Here is a 16,150-nt window from a genome sequence, read left to right as displayed (position 1 = left end):
CCAAGCCCCACGTTGGGATCTGTGCTGACAGCTCAGAGCCTGGAGCCTGCTTCAGATTCTGTGTTTCCCTCTCTCTCTCTCTCTCAAAAATAAATACACAATGGGGCGCCTGGGTGGCTCAGTCAGTTGAGCATCTGACTTCGGCTCAGGTCATGATCTCACGGTTCTTGAGTTCAAGCCCCACGTCGGGCTCTGTGCTGACAGCTCAGAGCCTGGAGCCTGCTTCAGATTCTGTGTCTCCCTCTCTCTCTGCCCCTCCCCTGCTCATGCTCTGTTTCTCTCTGTCTCAAAAATAAATAAAAACATTTAAAAATAAATAAATAAATAATAAATATACATTAAAAAATAAAATAAATACGGAGATGCTATACTTATGCCATGGTGGGGGGAGGTGGTAGGAGGAACACTAAAACTACTAAATTTACTACAGTAGTGCCCCAAACCACTAGACATTAACTATGTTTCCATTTATAGTGTTGCCTTAGTTCACTCAGCACTCAAGACAAGTTCAACTTCCAGAAAAGGTTACAGCTAAAAGCACTAAGAGGTACTCATTCTCAAAGTAACTGAGAAACAATTAAGAACTGAGATATTGACAGACTCATCATACAACTGTTTAAAAAAAAAAAAAAAAAGCACTATGCTTATAATTTTAAAGTTAATTGTTAAGTTGCCTATCCAAATCCTTTAAAACAGGAATTCTTAACCTGTTAGTTAACCCTCTGAAAATGTATACAAACTGGGGTGTCTGGCTGACTCAGTTGGTAGAGAATCTGACTCTTGATCCCACGGTCATGAGTTCAAGCCCCACTTTGGGTGCAGAGCCTACTTTAAAAAAAGAAAAAGAAAATGTATGCAAACCAGTTTATATGTGCTAATGTTTTCCCAAAGAAAATGGTTTCTCAAAAGGATCCATATAACAAAAAGACTAAGAATCAATGTCTTCTGTTTTTTAGGTTTATTTATTTATTTTGGGAGAGAGAGCCCGTGCACGTAGAAAGAGCAGAGAGAGAGAATCTCAAGCAGGCTCCTCATGATCAGTGTGGAGCCTGATGCAGGGTTCAAACTCATTAACTGTGAGATCATGACCTGAGCCAAAATCAAGAGTGGGCACTTAACCAACCGAGCCACCCAGGCACCCCAAGAATCACTGTCTTAAAATAACTGTTTCAATTTTATATTAAGAATTAGTCACAGGGGCTCCTGGGTGGCTCAGTCCATTAAGCATCCAACTTCGGCTCAGGTCGTGAGCTCACGGTTTGTGGGTTCTGGCCCCAAGTAGAGCTCCGTGATGACAGCTCAGACCCTGGAGCTTGCTTCAGATTCCGTGTCTCCCTCTTTCCCTGCTCCTCTCCTGCTCATGCTCTCTTAAAAATGAATAAATGATAAAGGAAAAAAAAGGAAAAGAAAAAATTAGAGTCACAAAATAGAGTATGCTATAATCGGAAGGGCATTGCCAGGCACTAAAGGTAAGCCTGGCAAGGTTTTTTGTTGTTGTTGTTTTGTTTTTTCTGAGGGGAGCAGAAAATAGATTCATTTATTCTAGAACAAATGAAAATAATGCATAGCCATTATTTTAAAAAACTATCAATGAAGAGTTTCTTTAGGGGCACCTGGGTGGCTCAGTCAGTTAAGCATCCAACTTCAGCTCAGGTGGTAATCTCACAGTTCATGGGTTTGAGCCCAGCATCAGGCTCTCTGCTGAGCCTGCTTCAGATCCTGTGTCTCCTTTTCTCTCTCTCTCTCTCTCTCTCTCTCTCTCTCTCTCTCTTTCTCGCAAGCTTTAAAAAAATTTTTTTAAGTTTCTTTAATATAAATCAAGTGTTAAGTCTGATAAAGAAGCTCCTACTAAAAAAAATTTTGAGTATATAGTACTTTGTAAATTATCAGTTTGAAGTTTTCTACAAATGGAAGGCACCTATATTTCACTCTCAAATACTGAATAAAATTAAAACTACAAAAGGTTAACTGCAATATTTTAAGTTTTCTTTATCATTTAAACTTTTATGTTACACACCTCACGAAAGAGGCACTATCTTTCTTTTTTTAATCTCTCCACCAACATGGGGCTTGAACTCAACAACTCCGAGATCAAGAGTCACATTTTCTACCAACCGTGACAGCCAGGTTCCCCCTTAGGCACTCTCACTTTCTGATCTCTAGACTCACTGCTACCATGCTTTCAGATAAATAATGCAGGAGTTCCAAGGAGGTTCTAGCCCAAAGCAGCCATTCTAAGTTATGATCATTAACAGGAGTTACTTGAAAAGACAGTACTTTTTAAAGGAATGAGGTAAACTTGTTAAAAGTCATCATTAACTAACTGCTCACTTGATCAACAATTTATTCTTCCATTGACAATAAAATTTCAACTTGCTCCACAGTAGCAAAATTACCTTCAGAGGTATTCTCTATTCTAAGCTATATTCTACTTTGTGTTTTGTAATGATTGATCCCTAGAGGAAAAAGTCGAAGCAGTAAAGAAGTTCACTCGGTAAGTCTAAGAGACCAAGAAACTGGACAAAAAGCAAGGCCAAGAAAGATTTTAGAATATCCAGAAAAACAGGCACAAGAAACTACCTATGCCTATCATACATCCAACACCACCACCACCACCCCCCCCCCGCCCGCCCAAAGCTAAGAATCACAGACTTGAGAGATTTAAAAAAGACAACATGAATCCAAAATAAATTTGTGAAATACAGGTCTCACAAGTCTCTACCACAACAGATGCCATAGTTAGAACAGACTGGAGCCAACTATTTCACGGTGAAAAAGATCAGTAAGAAACCTATTAATATGTAAAAGTTAAAGGAGTAACATGGAAAATTTAAAGAATGGTGGTTCCACTGCCTTCAGAAACTACAATCCAAAATAGAAAAAAGAATTTAACTTGAAAATAAACTATACTAAATGTTCAAGAACTATCTGATAAGGGAGAATCGTGGTAGAAAAAGGTCTGTGCCAACTTTTAACTGCAGCTGTAGTGGAACACACTAAAAGCCTTGTTTTAAGACAAAAGCAGTGAAATAAAAAACAATGGTTTTAGACCTATCACAAGTGTCAACTGCTCATGACCATAACTTTGGCTTTTTCCAATGAAAGACTTTTGGGATAAAGGGCCATACAATAAGGAATAAAGTGTAAGAAAACAAAATTGACAAAATTCTCACACAAGACTAAAACATAAAATCTACCTAAGAATTTTCATACATTTTAAAATATAATTGAAGATTAAGAAATTAACATATACAATGAAATTCAACCATTCTTTCTAAAGAGGATTGAAATTACAAAACAACTAACTGAAATCAATGTAGGGAATCCTACATTTTAAAATTAAAATTAAAAGTTAAAGTTAAAATTCCAGTAGGGAATCCTCTCCCCATACTACTTCTTTCAAACTGAGAGGATTCTCCACAGTCCTTTTCCTGTTCTTTCAGCAAAAAATACAATTTGCAGCCCATTATTTCCTTTCACATAGTTGTTTTTTTTTTAAACACTGAGATGGAGATCATTCTAATTAGTACCCACTCACCTTGACTATCCATTACCCCAAACAATGACACTTTATGGAAATTTAAACTTTATGCCACTAAATTTAGCCAGCAGATACAGCAATACCTTCTTCAATTTGTCACTAATAACTTGTACATTAATACATGCATCTAAAAAAGTACAGTGTATGGTGACCACAAAAGATTAAGCATACAGTTCGTAAGGGTGCTGCTCTAAAAATGTATTTTCACTAGATATTCACTGATTATCACAGGCATGAATATTAAACATCCCCGTCAATTCTTCACATTTTCTACAAAGTTGACCCAATTTCAAAGCTGACACTGAAGTTTCTACCTTTAGAAGGATAGAAAAACAAAAGTAATTGGGTAGTCCTAAAAATGTACATCATAACTACATGACTAAGATACTCACTTAAAACTTATGCCAAGACAGCCCCTCCCTTCAAAGCAAACCAAGATTGACTCACACTGCTCTATTTTACTTAATTTTGGAAATAAAATTAAATGGATTCCTTAGCACTAATTTCCTGTCTGCCTCCACCATTTGAAACATTCCACCTTCAGTCCGTGATCATCCCCACAAAAATGATAAAATAAAAACAAAAACAAAAAACTCTCAATACCTCCAAGTTATTTACGTTGGAATAAAAAAAAAAAAAAGAAAGAAAATCAATGGATTCAGGAATGATAATAACCACTGTCTTAAATCGGGGGTGGCTATGGAACAGTCCTACTCAGTGAAACCATCTCACCTCAGATGATACTTTTCATCTGTGAGACCACCCCATCTGCTAAAGCTAACCACCTGGATAAAACGTTTCAATTTTGTCTCTCTTAAGTGGGAGACGATCAATCTCCTGTACACGTTACACCGTCTACAGATATTTCTACATGCGGGGGGGGGGGGGGGGCAGTAAAGTTGGTGGCAGGGTGAGGACAAAGGGCATTTGAAACACCATTAAGTAAACAGAGAAAGGAGAACAGAAAGGGGGCTAAATCAGCGTTCCCTCCAGTAAGATAATGGCCAGAAAACGCAGGCACCCTTATTTACCACCCCTAGGGTCCTATTCATTACCGCCCACTGGAATGTGAATGTAAAGTTGTAACTACCACCACGCAAGAAGCCCATCAAATCCTCAGAGTGTCAGGTCACTAGGCAGACTCTGGAATGACAGACTAATACCCTTCCCCCACCCCCACCCCCCAAAAAAGAAAGGTCCAACCCAGTAAGTGCAGGTCACTCTGCCCTCTGGGGCAGTTCCAGCCGGCGCGGGGAAGGTTCGGATGGGAAGACGAGAAAGGAAAGCCCACCTTTCTTCCCACACACCCTCAGCTGGGGAAACAAAACAAAGACAGCCCTCCTCCGCCGGTAGCCACTACCCTAGCCAGAGAGGCTTTCCTATTTCCCGGTGCAGTCTGGCCTCCCGCCCCCGCCCCCATGACAAAGAAAAGGCACTTGGTGAGCAAGGCCTTCCTGCTTCCACGGATGGGGGGAGGGGGCTGTCGAGGTGAGGAGCCCCCTCTACACACTCGCGCTCACACTCTGGGCCCCGCAAGCGACAGGGAGCCAAGGCCTCCGCCTGGGGAAGTCAGGGCTGGGAGGGGTGGGGGTACCTTGAAGTAGCCGCCTTCGTAGAGGGTGTTGGGGGGTCCGAAGATGGCAACCTCCCAGTTGTAGAGGTCGGACTCATCCACCAGGGTGATCCGGAAGCCCTCCACCGGCTCCTCCTGCAGGGATTTCAGCTCGAGCATCAGGGCCTTCTGCGAGCTGGTCATCTGCTGCTGGGCCATCGCGGCGGCGGCGGCGCCGGGCCGGAGCCCCAGTCCTCTCGCACCGGCCGGGCCGGACCAGGCCCCTCCCCTCCGCTCGTCCTCGCCCGGGCCGCACCGGGCTTGTCTTCACACACCCGGCGGGCCGGACCAGGCCCCAGACGGCCCGTGGGCCGGCCCGAGTCCTCCTCACACACGACGCGGGCCGGACCGGGCCCTTTTCCTCACACTCGGGCCAGGCGGGGGGAGGGGCTGAAGGAGTTAGGGGAATTCGCTCCCGGTCCCGGGCCTCCCCCCCCCGGGGGGGGCCTCAACTTGGCGGGGGGGGGGGGGGGGGAGAAGGGGTGGAAGCGGAGGAGGGCGGCAAAGGGCCGGCGATGGTGAGGGGAGGGGGCCGAGCCGGCCCGGGAGCGCCGCGCTCGCTCGCCCTCTCGTTCTCCTCAGGGGCTGCTGGGGCCGAAGGGCGCGCGGGTCCGGAGGGCGGGGGGAGCGCGGCGCGCAGGGGTCTCGCGGCGGCGGCGACGGCGGCGGCGGCGGCTGCGCGGGGGGAGGGGCGACGACGGAGGAGGTGGAGAAGAGCTAGAGCGCCTCGCGCCGCGGGAGCGACGGAGCCGAGAAGAAGGAGGGAGGGTGAGAGGGAGGAGGGGCGCGCGCCGGGAGGGAGGGCGGCTCTCGGCGGCGGGCGGCCCGACGCGCGTGCGCACGCCCCTCCCTCCCCCGCCCTGCTCGCCCTCCTCCTCTTCCTCCTCCCCCTTCCCCGCCTGCTCTCCGCCACCAGGCGCGGTGGCGGCGCTTTGTGACGCTGACGCGTGTCCCCCGCCCTTAAAGGGCTAAGAGGCTGTGGGGGCGGAGGGTAGCCACAGGGGATGCCCTTGGCCCCAAATGACGGTTGTGCGGCTCGACGCCGCGATTCCTGGGGAGCTCCCGGGAAAGGACCACTGGTCCTAGAGTTGCCCAGCGCCTTCCCTTCCTCTCTGTATGTGTATCCACAGGCTTCGCAGCCATCCTCCGACGAACTCTGTTCCTCTGCAGGTCCCTCCCCGTGACACAAAGTCCGCCGTCCCTGCACTCAGTAGGTGCTTGACAAGAATGTGCTGAGTTTATGGGACTTATGGGCAGGAACAATTGTCCCGACATATCTTTTGCAGGGCCCTTAAACTAGTGTGTCCTTGGAGGGCAGTGTGTCACCCGGGGGGGGGGGGGCGATTCCCATCCGAGAAATGGGGAAGGCAGATAGGCCAGCTTCTACTTCTCTTAACTACAAAGAGGAAGTTGTGGGAAATAAAGAGAGAAATAATAACTCAGACGGAACCTGGGTTCCTGGCCCTTCTCTGTGATTTGGGGCAAGTGCTCTGGCTATCCCTCAGTTATTGGTAAAATGAAATACTGTGAGGGTGCTTGGCTAGCTCAGTGGAGCATGCAACTCTTCATCTTGGGGTTGTGGGTTCCAGCCCCACCTAGGGTGTAGAGATTACTTAAAAATAAAATCTTAAAAAGAAATACTGTGGTTGAACTTGGACCTTGACCCCCTACAGTTCCTTTCAGCTTGAAGATCCAACCTGGAAATGAGGGACTTTTAAGTTAATCATAAGTGAAGTGAGATGGGAGACAGTCTTAAATCCCGGTGACTTAGAATACCTATTTCTCTTGGGAAGGCTCTTCCTGTGATAACTGCTGAAACATTTCCTAGAAAAGTCAGGATACTATGAGAGTTCCATACATTTAGAATTTTGAGATTGAAAAGATCTTAAGTTCCAATCCTGGCTCCACGATTTACATTATCCATTCCTTATTCATCAGCTTCTGTAATAGAGGATTAATTACAACTAACTTAAACAACTGTAAATATTAAATGAGATCACCTATATACAGCGTTACTAGCATATGGTAAATGATCCATAAATAGGAACTTTTTAATTTTTTTTTTTATTTTTGAGACAGAGGGAGAGAGAGTGGGGGAGGGGCAAAGAGAGAGGGAGAGACAGAATCTGAAGCAGGCTCCAGGCTTTGACCTGTCAGCACAGAACCCGATGCAGGGCTTGAACTCATGAACTGCAAAATCATGACCTGAATCCGTCAGACACCTAACTGACTGAGCCACCCAGGCGCCTCTTTAAATAGGAACTTTAAAGAAAAAAATACTAAGGCATAGCTGTATTCTGGCTACCACCCCTTCCATTTTTAAAATTTATTTATTTATTTGATGGTTTGTTTGTTTGTTTAAGAGGGAGACTCTCAAGCAGGCTCCATCCTCAACACAGAGCCAGATACAGGGCTCAATCCTACAACTCTGGGATCATGAGCCAAAATCAATAGTCCAATGCTCAACTGACTGAACCACCCAGGCACCACCACCTCCTCCATTTTTAAAAAAAGATTTTATTTTGGGGGCACCTGCGTAGCTCAAGTGATTAAGCATCTGACTTCAGCTCAACTTACGAACTCAGGGTTTGTGAGTTCGAGCCCTGCATTGGGTGAGCTTAAGCCCCACTCCAGGCTCCACACTTTCTCTCCCTCTCTCTCTGCACCTCATGGGATTCTCTCTCTCTCTCTCTCTCTCTCTCTCTCTCTCTCTCTCTGCCCCTCTCGCACTCACACTCTCTCTTTCTCAAAAATGAATATAAATAGATTTTATTTTTAAGCAATGTCTGCTCCTAAAGTGGGGCTTGAACTCACAACTCCAAGATCAAGATTTGTACATACCACTGACTGAGTCAACCAGGCACCTTGATTTTTCAGTAGACAATTTTTTACACAGTTTCAGATTTATAGAAAAATTGAGGAGGTGGGGCGCCTGGGTGGCTCAGTTGGTTGAGCGTCCGACTTCGGCGCAGGTCATGATCTCACGTTCCGTGAGTTCGAGCCCCGCGTCAGGCTCTGTGCTGACAGCTCAGAGCCTGGAGCCTGTTTCAGATTCTGTGTCTCCCTCTCTCTGACCCTTCCCTGTTCATGCTCTGTCTCTCTCTGTCTCAAAAATAAATAAATGTTAAAAAAAATTTAAAAAAAAAAAAAAGAAAAATTGAGGAGGTACTACAGAGAGTTACCATGTACCTGGCACCCCAATTTCCCTTATTAACATCTTACATTAATATAGTACATTTATTATAACTAATAAATCAATATTTATACATTATTAACTAAAGTTTTTACTCACATTTCCTTAATTTTTACATAATGTCCATTTTCTGTTCTAAGATGCCACACTATATTTAGTTTTTATGTTTTGTTAGGCTTCCTTTGACTGTGACAGTTTTTCAGACTTTCCTTATTTTTGATTACCTTGAGGGTTTTGAAGAGTACTAATCAAGTATGTTGTGCAATGTCCCTCAATTAGAATTTGTGGGTTATAGGTTTTGGGGTGGAAGATCACAGAAGTAAAATGATATTTTTTATCACATCATATCAGGGCACATAGTATCCACATGATTTATCAGTGTTGATATTGACCTCAATCACCTGGCTGAGGTAGTGTGTCAGGTCTGTCCACTGTAATGTAACCCTTTTCACCTCCTTTGTATACCATACCCTTTAAAAGGAAGTCACTTTGCACAATCCACAATGAAGGAGCATTGTTTATTTATTTTTGTTGTTCTTTTTCATCAGAGATGAGATCTCAATATTTTGAAGAATCTTTCCCTAGCTCCCAACTCTACATTCTAGGTCTTGCAACCAAATCCACTGGAAATAGGGCTCACTTCAGAGGAGGGAGAATGTCTTAGTTAATACATCCCCTTCTCCCAAAATGATGCTGTGTTGCTGGTTCTGACTTCCCTTCTTCCACCATTCAATTTAGGGACAAGAAGATTGCTGACCTGGAAACGTAGGAGATGATGTTGACACCTTTAATAACAAGGATGTGAGTAGACAAATAGGCAGAAAGTTCATCTTCAAAGCATTTCACCCACATAAACTCATCACAGTCCCACCCTGCCCCAGAAGATGGTAGATCCCTAGCCTAACCCACTAGAACATACAACTGACACAGACCAGAAGCTGCTCCCTGGCTTCAAACAAACTCACAAACTCATAGTAAATATCTACAATGACCATGGCCCTAAGGGAGGTGGCTAATAAACATATACCTGTGTAGGAAGCTTATATCCTAGTGTGTTAATGAAGTATGTACTTAAGATTCTCCATTCTTGGTCTGAAGAACTCTTATTTCCACAGAATTTCTCATGCCTTTTTATGCTAGCAGGTAAGACATTATTTATTAGTAGTTTGCAACTGTGTCATATTCATGCCTGGATCCACAGCAAACAGCACATTGTCTGACACAAAGTAGACACTAAGTAATTGTTCTCATGGGCTTACAGCCAAGGGCAGGAAAACAGCAAAAGCAAATTGAACCCCACCCTCCACCCCCATGTCTAATAGAACCTCTCAGACACATAGTAGGTGCTCAATATTATAGATTCCACAAGGATGACAGGTCTTGTTTATACAAGCTCCTTTTTTATATACAAGCCACTACAACGTTTGGCATGTTGTAGGTACTCAAAACATATTTGTCAGAAAAATGAAGGGCAAAAACAGCTTCCTAGAGTTCCTAAGTGTTTTATGACGGGTAGATTGACTTGACTAGTGGTGCCCTCTGGTGGTGAAGAAAATAGGACACTTACCCTCAGTCTGTATGGTATCACCTGGTGCTCCTCAACCTGGGCTCTTCTGAAATGATTCTTTCTTCTAAAGGGAGAAAATATAGAAATCTTGGAAGATAAATGAGAGGTAGGAGTATTTGCTTTGGAGAGGTCAATTCTTACCTTACATAATGACTCTTTAGGAGACCAACATTTTTTAAATTCTGCATATGTTAACACATGTTAAGTCCAATAGTGTTCTTAAGGAGACACAATCTTCCTTTAATAATTATAGCTAATGTTTGCTGTGCATCAGTCTGTGACAGACTTTTTACATGTAGTTTCCTGTTTAATTCTCTCAAAAATCCATGACATCCATACTAGAACATCTATTTTCCTGAATATAATAAAAGTTAGAAAAGCTAAAAAATTTACCCAAGGTAGGGCACCTGATGGCTCAGTCGGTTAAGCGTCCAACTCTTGATTTCGGCTCAGGTCACGATCCCGTGTAACATGAGATGGAGTCTTGTGTCAAGCTCGGCACTAACAGCACAGGAACCTGCTTAGGATTCTTTCTCTCCCTCTCTCTCTCTCTGCCCCCTCCCCTGCCCACGAGCTCTCTCTTTCCAAAAAAAAAAAAAAAAGTGACCCAGTGAGTAAATGGCAGAACCTGGAGTTGAACCTTGGTTATCCCACTTAAGCATGATTGCTCCTAACCAAAGCCCTGTAATATTCCTATTCTAATGTGCCCATAACAATCCACACATAACACATCGCCTCCAATGCTATACTGCAATTATTTGTTTACATCTTTCTCCCAGCCTCTGAGATGTTCTTAAGAGCCACTTATTCATTCAATAAATATTTATTGATTGCCTGCTATGTGACAGGCCCTATGCTAAATGATTTAATGATTTAGTTATGCCGTCATGGAGCTTACATTCTAGTGGCTGAGATTGAATCAGACAAAAATCAGTAATTACTAGACAAATAATATTGCAAGTTTTGGTGAGTACTAATGAAGGTGACTAAATTAGAGCCTAAAACTGAAAATGTTGGGGTGAATGCAATTTTATTTTTTATTTGTATTATTCTTTTGGGAGGGTGAGTGCAGGTTGTTTTTGTTTTGTTTTGTTTTGTTTTTGTTTTTAAGATTTTATTTTTAAGTGATCTCTACACCCATGGTAGGATTCAAGAGTTGCATTGTCTACCATCACAGCCAGCCAGGCACATCAGGGGTGAATGCAATTTTAAATGGAAGCAGGGCAGGGGCAGAATAAACCTCTATGAGGTTGCATTTAAATGAACACAAGAGCCAATAACCTCCATGTGCCCACCCTCTGCCCCCGATGATGGGCTATACAGAAGTTATGCTGCTGTTGGGGAGGAGGAGTCATGCAGATTTCCCCCCACCACCCCAGATGACCTGTCACAGGAAACATAGAAGCTTAGTGTACTTTTTTTTTGTTTGTTTAGGAAAAAGCCCCAAATCAATAGTTTTGGGTGTTTTTGTTTGTTATTTGTTTGTTTGTTTTATTTTTTTTTAATTTTTTTTTCAACGTTTATTTATTTTGGGACAGAGAGAGACAGAGCATGAACGGGGGAGGGGCAGAGAGAGAGGGAGACACAGAATCGGAAACAGGCTCCAGGCTCTGAGCCATCAGCCCAGAGCCCGATGCGGGGCTCAAACTCCTGGACCATGAGATCGTGACCTGGCTGAAGTCGGACGCTTAACCGACTGCGCCACCCAGGCGCCCCTTGTTTGTTTGTTTTAATGAGTCAATAGCAACGTCCAATCTCCTAGGGCTCCCTCCACCTGCACCTGCATCTCCGCTTGCTGGTAGCAAGCAGGATACTGGGGCTGAGGCTGCAGCTCAGGGCGAAGCAGGGCCAGATGTGGCTTTCCAGCCTTGCTTGGCCTTAGGGCTGACACCTGGTTCCTGGGACAACCCATCTGGTCTCTTAAATAAAGGTCAAAGCTGGAATCTAAAAAAAAAAAAAAAAAAAAAGAATTGAATAGAGGGACCAGCCTATAAACAATGAAGGCAAGAACATTACCCCAGGTTTCTGGCTTGTGATCATCATGTCTTACTTATCTCTTTATCCTTGACACTGAGCACAGGGCTTGCCATTTCTTAAGTGTCATCCAATGTAGAATGAGTGGTTGACTTACCTCTCAACTCTCTGATCTTCCTCAGGGCTTGTTAAACTTCAATGGTGCTGATTCATCTTCTTAGTCAATCCAAACTCAACTTATGCTTCAAGAGTTAGCACAGACCCATCTCCTCCAGGAAATCTTCCTTAACAGTCAAAACATTCTTCAGTCAGGGGCGCCTGGCTGCCTCAGTTGGTTAAACATCTGACTCTTTGTTTCAGCTCAGGTCATGATCTCAGGTTTTCGTGAGTTTGAGCCCCACATTGGGCTCTGCACCGGCAGCATGAAGCCTGTTGGGATTCTCTCTGCCCCCTCTTCTTTCTGCCCCTCCCCCACTTGCACTGTCTCTGTCTCTTTCAAAATAAATAAACTTTAAAAATTTTATATAAAAAAACCATTCTTCAGCCATAAAGCAGGCAATCCTACCATTTGTAACAACATTGATGATCATTAAGAGCATGATGCTGAGTGAAATAAGTCAGAGAAAGACAGATACTGCATGGTCTCACTTATATGTGGAATCTAAAAAAAGCCAAACTTATAGAAACAGAGTAGATTATGGTTGCCAGGGGATACGGGTAGGGGAAATGGGGAGATATTGGTTAAAGGATACAAACTTCCAGTTACAAGAGAAATAAGTTCTGGGCACCTGCGTGGCTCAGTTGGTTAAGCATCTGACTCTTGATTTTAGCTCAGGTCATGATCTCACAGTTTATGAGATTGAGCCCTGGATCGGGCTCCATGTTGGGTGTGGAGCTACTTTGGATTCTCTCTCTCTCCCTCTCAATCTCTCCCTCTGCCCCTCCCCTATGCTCTCTCTCTTTCTCAAAATATATAAATAAACTTTTTAAAAAAGGAATAAGTTCTGGAGATCTAATGTATAGCATGGTGACTATGGTAAACAATACTGTATTGTGTACTTGAAAGTCGCTAAGAGAATAGATCTTATTTGTTCTTACCATAACAACAACAACAAATGGTATTTACGTGAGGTAAAGGATGTGTTAAATATGTTAACTAACATTATTGTGGTAATCATTTTGCAACATATACATATGACAAATTATCACATTGCAAAGCTTATACTTAATATTATACAACAGCTAGGGGCCTATACAACAGCTAGGGGGGCTCAGTCAGTTAAGCTTCTGACTGGCTCAGGTCATGATCTCATTGTTAATGGGTCTGAGCCCTGTGTTGGGCTACACACTGATTGCAGAACCTGCTTGGGATTCTCGCTCTCTCTTTCTCTCTCTGCCTCTCCCTAACTTGTGCTTTCTCTCTCTCGAAAATAAATAAACCTTTAAAAATCCTTTTTTCATAGACTTTATTTTATATTTTTTAATGTTTTATTTATTTTTGAGAGACAGAGCATGAGTACAAGTGGGGGAGGGGCAGAGAGAGGGAGACAGGATCTGAAGCAGGCTCTGAGCTGACAGCAGAGAACCCTATATGGGGCTTGAATCGTGAGATAATGGCCTGAGCTAAAGTCAGACATTTAACTGACTGAGCCACACAGACACCTCTTAAAAAATCTTTTAAAAATGTAGGGGCACCTGGGTGGCTCAGTCGGTTAAGCGCCAGACTTCGGCTCAGGTCATGATCTCACAGTTTGTGAGTTTGAGCTCCACGTCAGACTCTGTACTGACAGCTCGGAGCCTGGAGCCTGCTTCGGATTCTGTGTCTCCCTCTCTCTCTGCCCCTACCCCATTCATGCTCTGTCTCTCTCTCAAAAATAAATAAACATTAAAAAAATTTTTTAATCTTTAAAAAATGTTATACAATAGTTATATCTCAATAAAGCTGGGGAAAAAACAATCAAGACACTGAGCAAAAAGGACAGCAAGTTTGAAGGCCCAGGACAAAAAGCCAGGTAACTAGGGAAACTCCAAGTAGTTCAATATGGCTGGGGCATAAAATTTGACAGAAACAATGGTCAGAGACAAGGCTATAAAGGTTGACAGTGGTCACATTCATTCATTCAGCAAACACTTACTGAGTATTTGCAGTGTGCTAGGCATTGGCCATGTAGACGTGGTCCTTGTTTTCATGGATTCACAGTCAAAAACAAAGAGACAACTAATAAACAATCAAAAAATTGTAAAAAAAAAGTGCTAAAAAGAAACAAATGGGATGATGAGATAAGGAAAAACATATTTCAGATCAGATGATCAGGAAGGCCTAATTAAAGATGTGATACTTATGCTGATAACTGAGGCAGAGAAAAAGTCGAGAAAAAGTGTTCCAGGCAGAGCAAACAGCTTGGCTCAAGTCTCTGAGATGCGAAAGAACATGATATAAGTTCTTGGGGCACCTGGATGGCTCAGTCAGTTGAGCATTTGACTTTGGCTTAGGTCATGATCTGGCAGTTTGTGAGTTCAAGCTCCATGTTGGGCTCTGTGCAGACAGCTCAGAGTCTGGAGCCTGCTTCAGATTCTGTGTCTCCCTCTCTCTGCCCTCCCCTGCTCATGCTCTGTGTCTCAAAAATAAACTTTAAAAAATTTAAAAAAAAAAGAACATTAAGTTCTTTATTTTCCAAGGGTGGAGTATCAAGAAAAAGGATGGCATGGCCAGTGAAGGACCATACTGATTGAGGTTTTATTAAAATTCGTATTTAATATGAATGATGAGTTTTTAAGAGGAAAGTGACATGAAAGAATGATGGTTTCAAGACACTCATTCTGGCAACTGCATGGAAATGGATTGAAGAAGGACAAGACCACTCTTGTGAAAAATTCCTTTAAAAGCTACTGCATAAATTAGTCGGTACTTTTAGAAGTCAGGATAGTAGTTACTCTTGAGGCATGATGACTAGATGGCAGAATGAGGGGAGATTCTAAAGGTTCAGGAAATGTTTTGCTTTTCTGGGAGCTGGTAACATGGGTATGTTTGGTTTATACATATTCAAACCTTATGTAATTAGGAAGAATTACCTTATGTAATTCCTCCATGTATACATATGTATATACATAATCAGATGTATATATAATCATATATGTGTGATTATATATGCATGTATGGAATTATATATGCATATGTGTATATATGTAATTTTTGTGTACATTGTACATACATCTATAATTATATATACATATACACACATATACATATATATTGTACTCAAATAAAAAGTAAAAAGCTATTGAATAAAACTGTCCTATACTCTTCAAAAATGTTGTCATAAAAGACCAAAAAATGGACAGCTCAGCAAATATCCCAGATTAAGAGTGAGAAAAGAAACGTGACAACCAAATTGATGCATGCTCTTACATCAGGAAATAAAATACTACTATGTAGAAGGTATTATTGGGATAATCAGCAAAATTTGAGTAGTACTGATAGAGGTTAAATTTTCTGAATTTTATAACTGGACTATGATTAGTCCTTGTTCTTGGTAGATCAATGCCTAAGTATTCAGGGATGTGCACAACTAATTCTTAAGTGGCTCTGCAAGACAGTATGTAAATACCTAAAAGACAAGACAAATCCGACAAAACATTATCAGTAAGTTATGATGGGTGGTAGGTGAAGGATATATGAGAGTTCATTATATTAATATTACAATTTTGGGGTAGATTTGTAAAATTTAATAATAAACTGGAGAAAGGTATTATAATCTAGGCACGAGATGATGTGACTTGAACTAAACTTGGCACTAAAGGCAGTGAAGAATGAACGAATTCAAGGTATATTTTGGAGGTGGAATTGACAAAACCGACACAACTGAGACGATGTGGTGGATGGAAAAAAAAGGATAGAAACCACTGGTATAAATAAACAATCCCAAGTGCCCCAACTAGCTCCGCCCTTCCCCCTTCGACGCAAGCGGCGGAAATAAGGAAAAGCAAGCGACCGCTAAACTACAGGCAGGCTTCCGGTCTGGCGTCGCAAAGAGACCGTAAATCGGAGAACACTGTTTGGCTCCTCCCCCACGATGGGCGGTCCTGGAGAGTGACAGATACCAATCGCCAGCGACTCATCGGGCACTCACCCAATGGCTCTGGAGCTGGGCGGAGTCCTGCGGCACGAGGGTAGTCCCCACGCGGTGCGGGAAGTTTACTGCTGGGTGCGGGAAGTTTCCCGTTGGGTACGGTGACTTTGCTGCAGGCCTTCGGCAGTTCTGT

General features: G+C 43.0%; 1 protein-coding gene and 1 long non-coding RNA gene across 3 annotated transcripts in view; both read right to left on the bottom strand.

The window, feature by feature from the left end:
• UBE2R2 (ubiquitin conjugating enzyme E2 R2) overlaps nt 1-5,960 on the bottom strand; it is a 117,718-nt gene extending 111,758 nt beyond the window's left edge. Inside the window, exon 1 of the mRNA XM_043566242.1 lies at nt 5,136-5,960. Within this exon, the coding sequence (XP_043422177.1) occupies nt 5,136-5,312 (177 nt within the window). The 5' untranslated portion in view covers nt 5,313-5,960. The remainder of the gene's footprint in view (nt 1-5,135) is intronic.
• Nucleotides 5,961-8,845: 2,885 nt separating this feature from the next.
• LOC122475468 lies at nt 8,846-16,131 on the bottom strand. Of its 2 annotated transcripts, XR_006295174.1 has the most exons (5): nt 16,018-16,113; nt 12,045-12,171; nt 9,914-9,977; nt 9,374-9,482; nt 8,846-9,103 (listed from the first exon to the last, which is right to left on the bottom strand). It is a non-coding gene; the product is annotated as an uncharacterized LOC122475468 (long non-coding RNA). The 2 variants fall into 2 exon arrangements; XR_006295173.1 differs by lacking the exon at nt 12,045-12,171 and having other exon boundaries at nt 16,018-16,131.
• Nucleotides 16,132-16,150: the final 19 nt, after the last annotated feature.

This window comes from Prionailurus bengalensis, chromosome D4 (assembly GCF_016509475.1).
Source record: "Prionailurus bengalensis isolate Pbe53 chromosome D4, Fcat_Pben_1.1_paternal_pri, whole genome shotgun sequence".
Lineage (NCBI taxonomy): Eukaryota > Metazoa > Chordata > Mammalia > Carnivora > Felidae > Prionailurus > Prionailurus bengalensis.
Note: the sequence above shows the minus strand (reverse complement) of the source record. Positions and strands in the feature narration are given on the sequence as shown.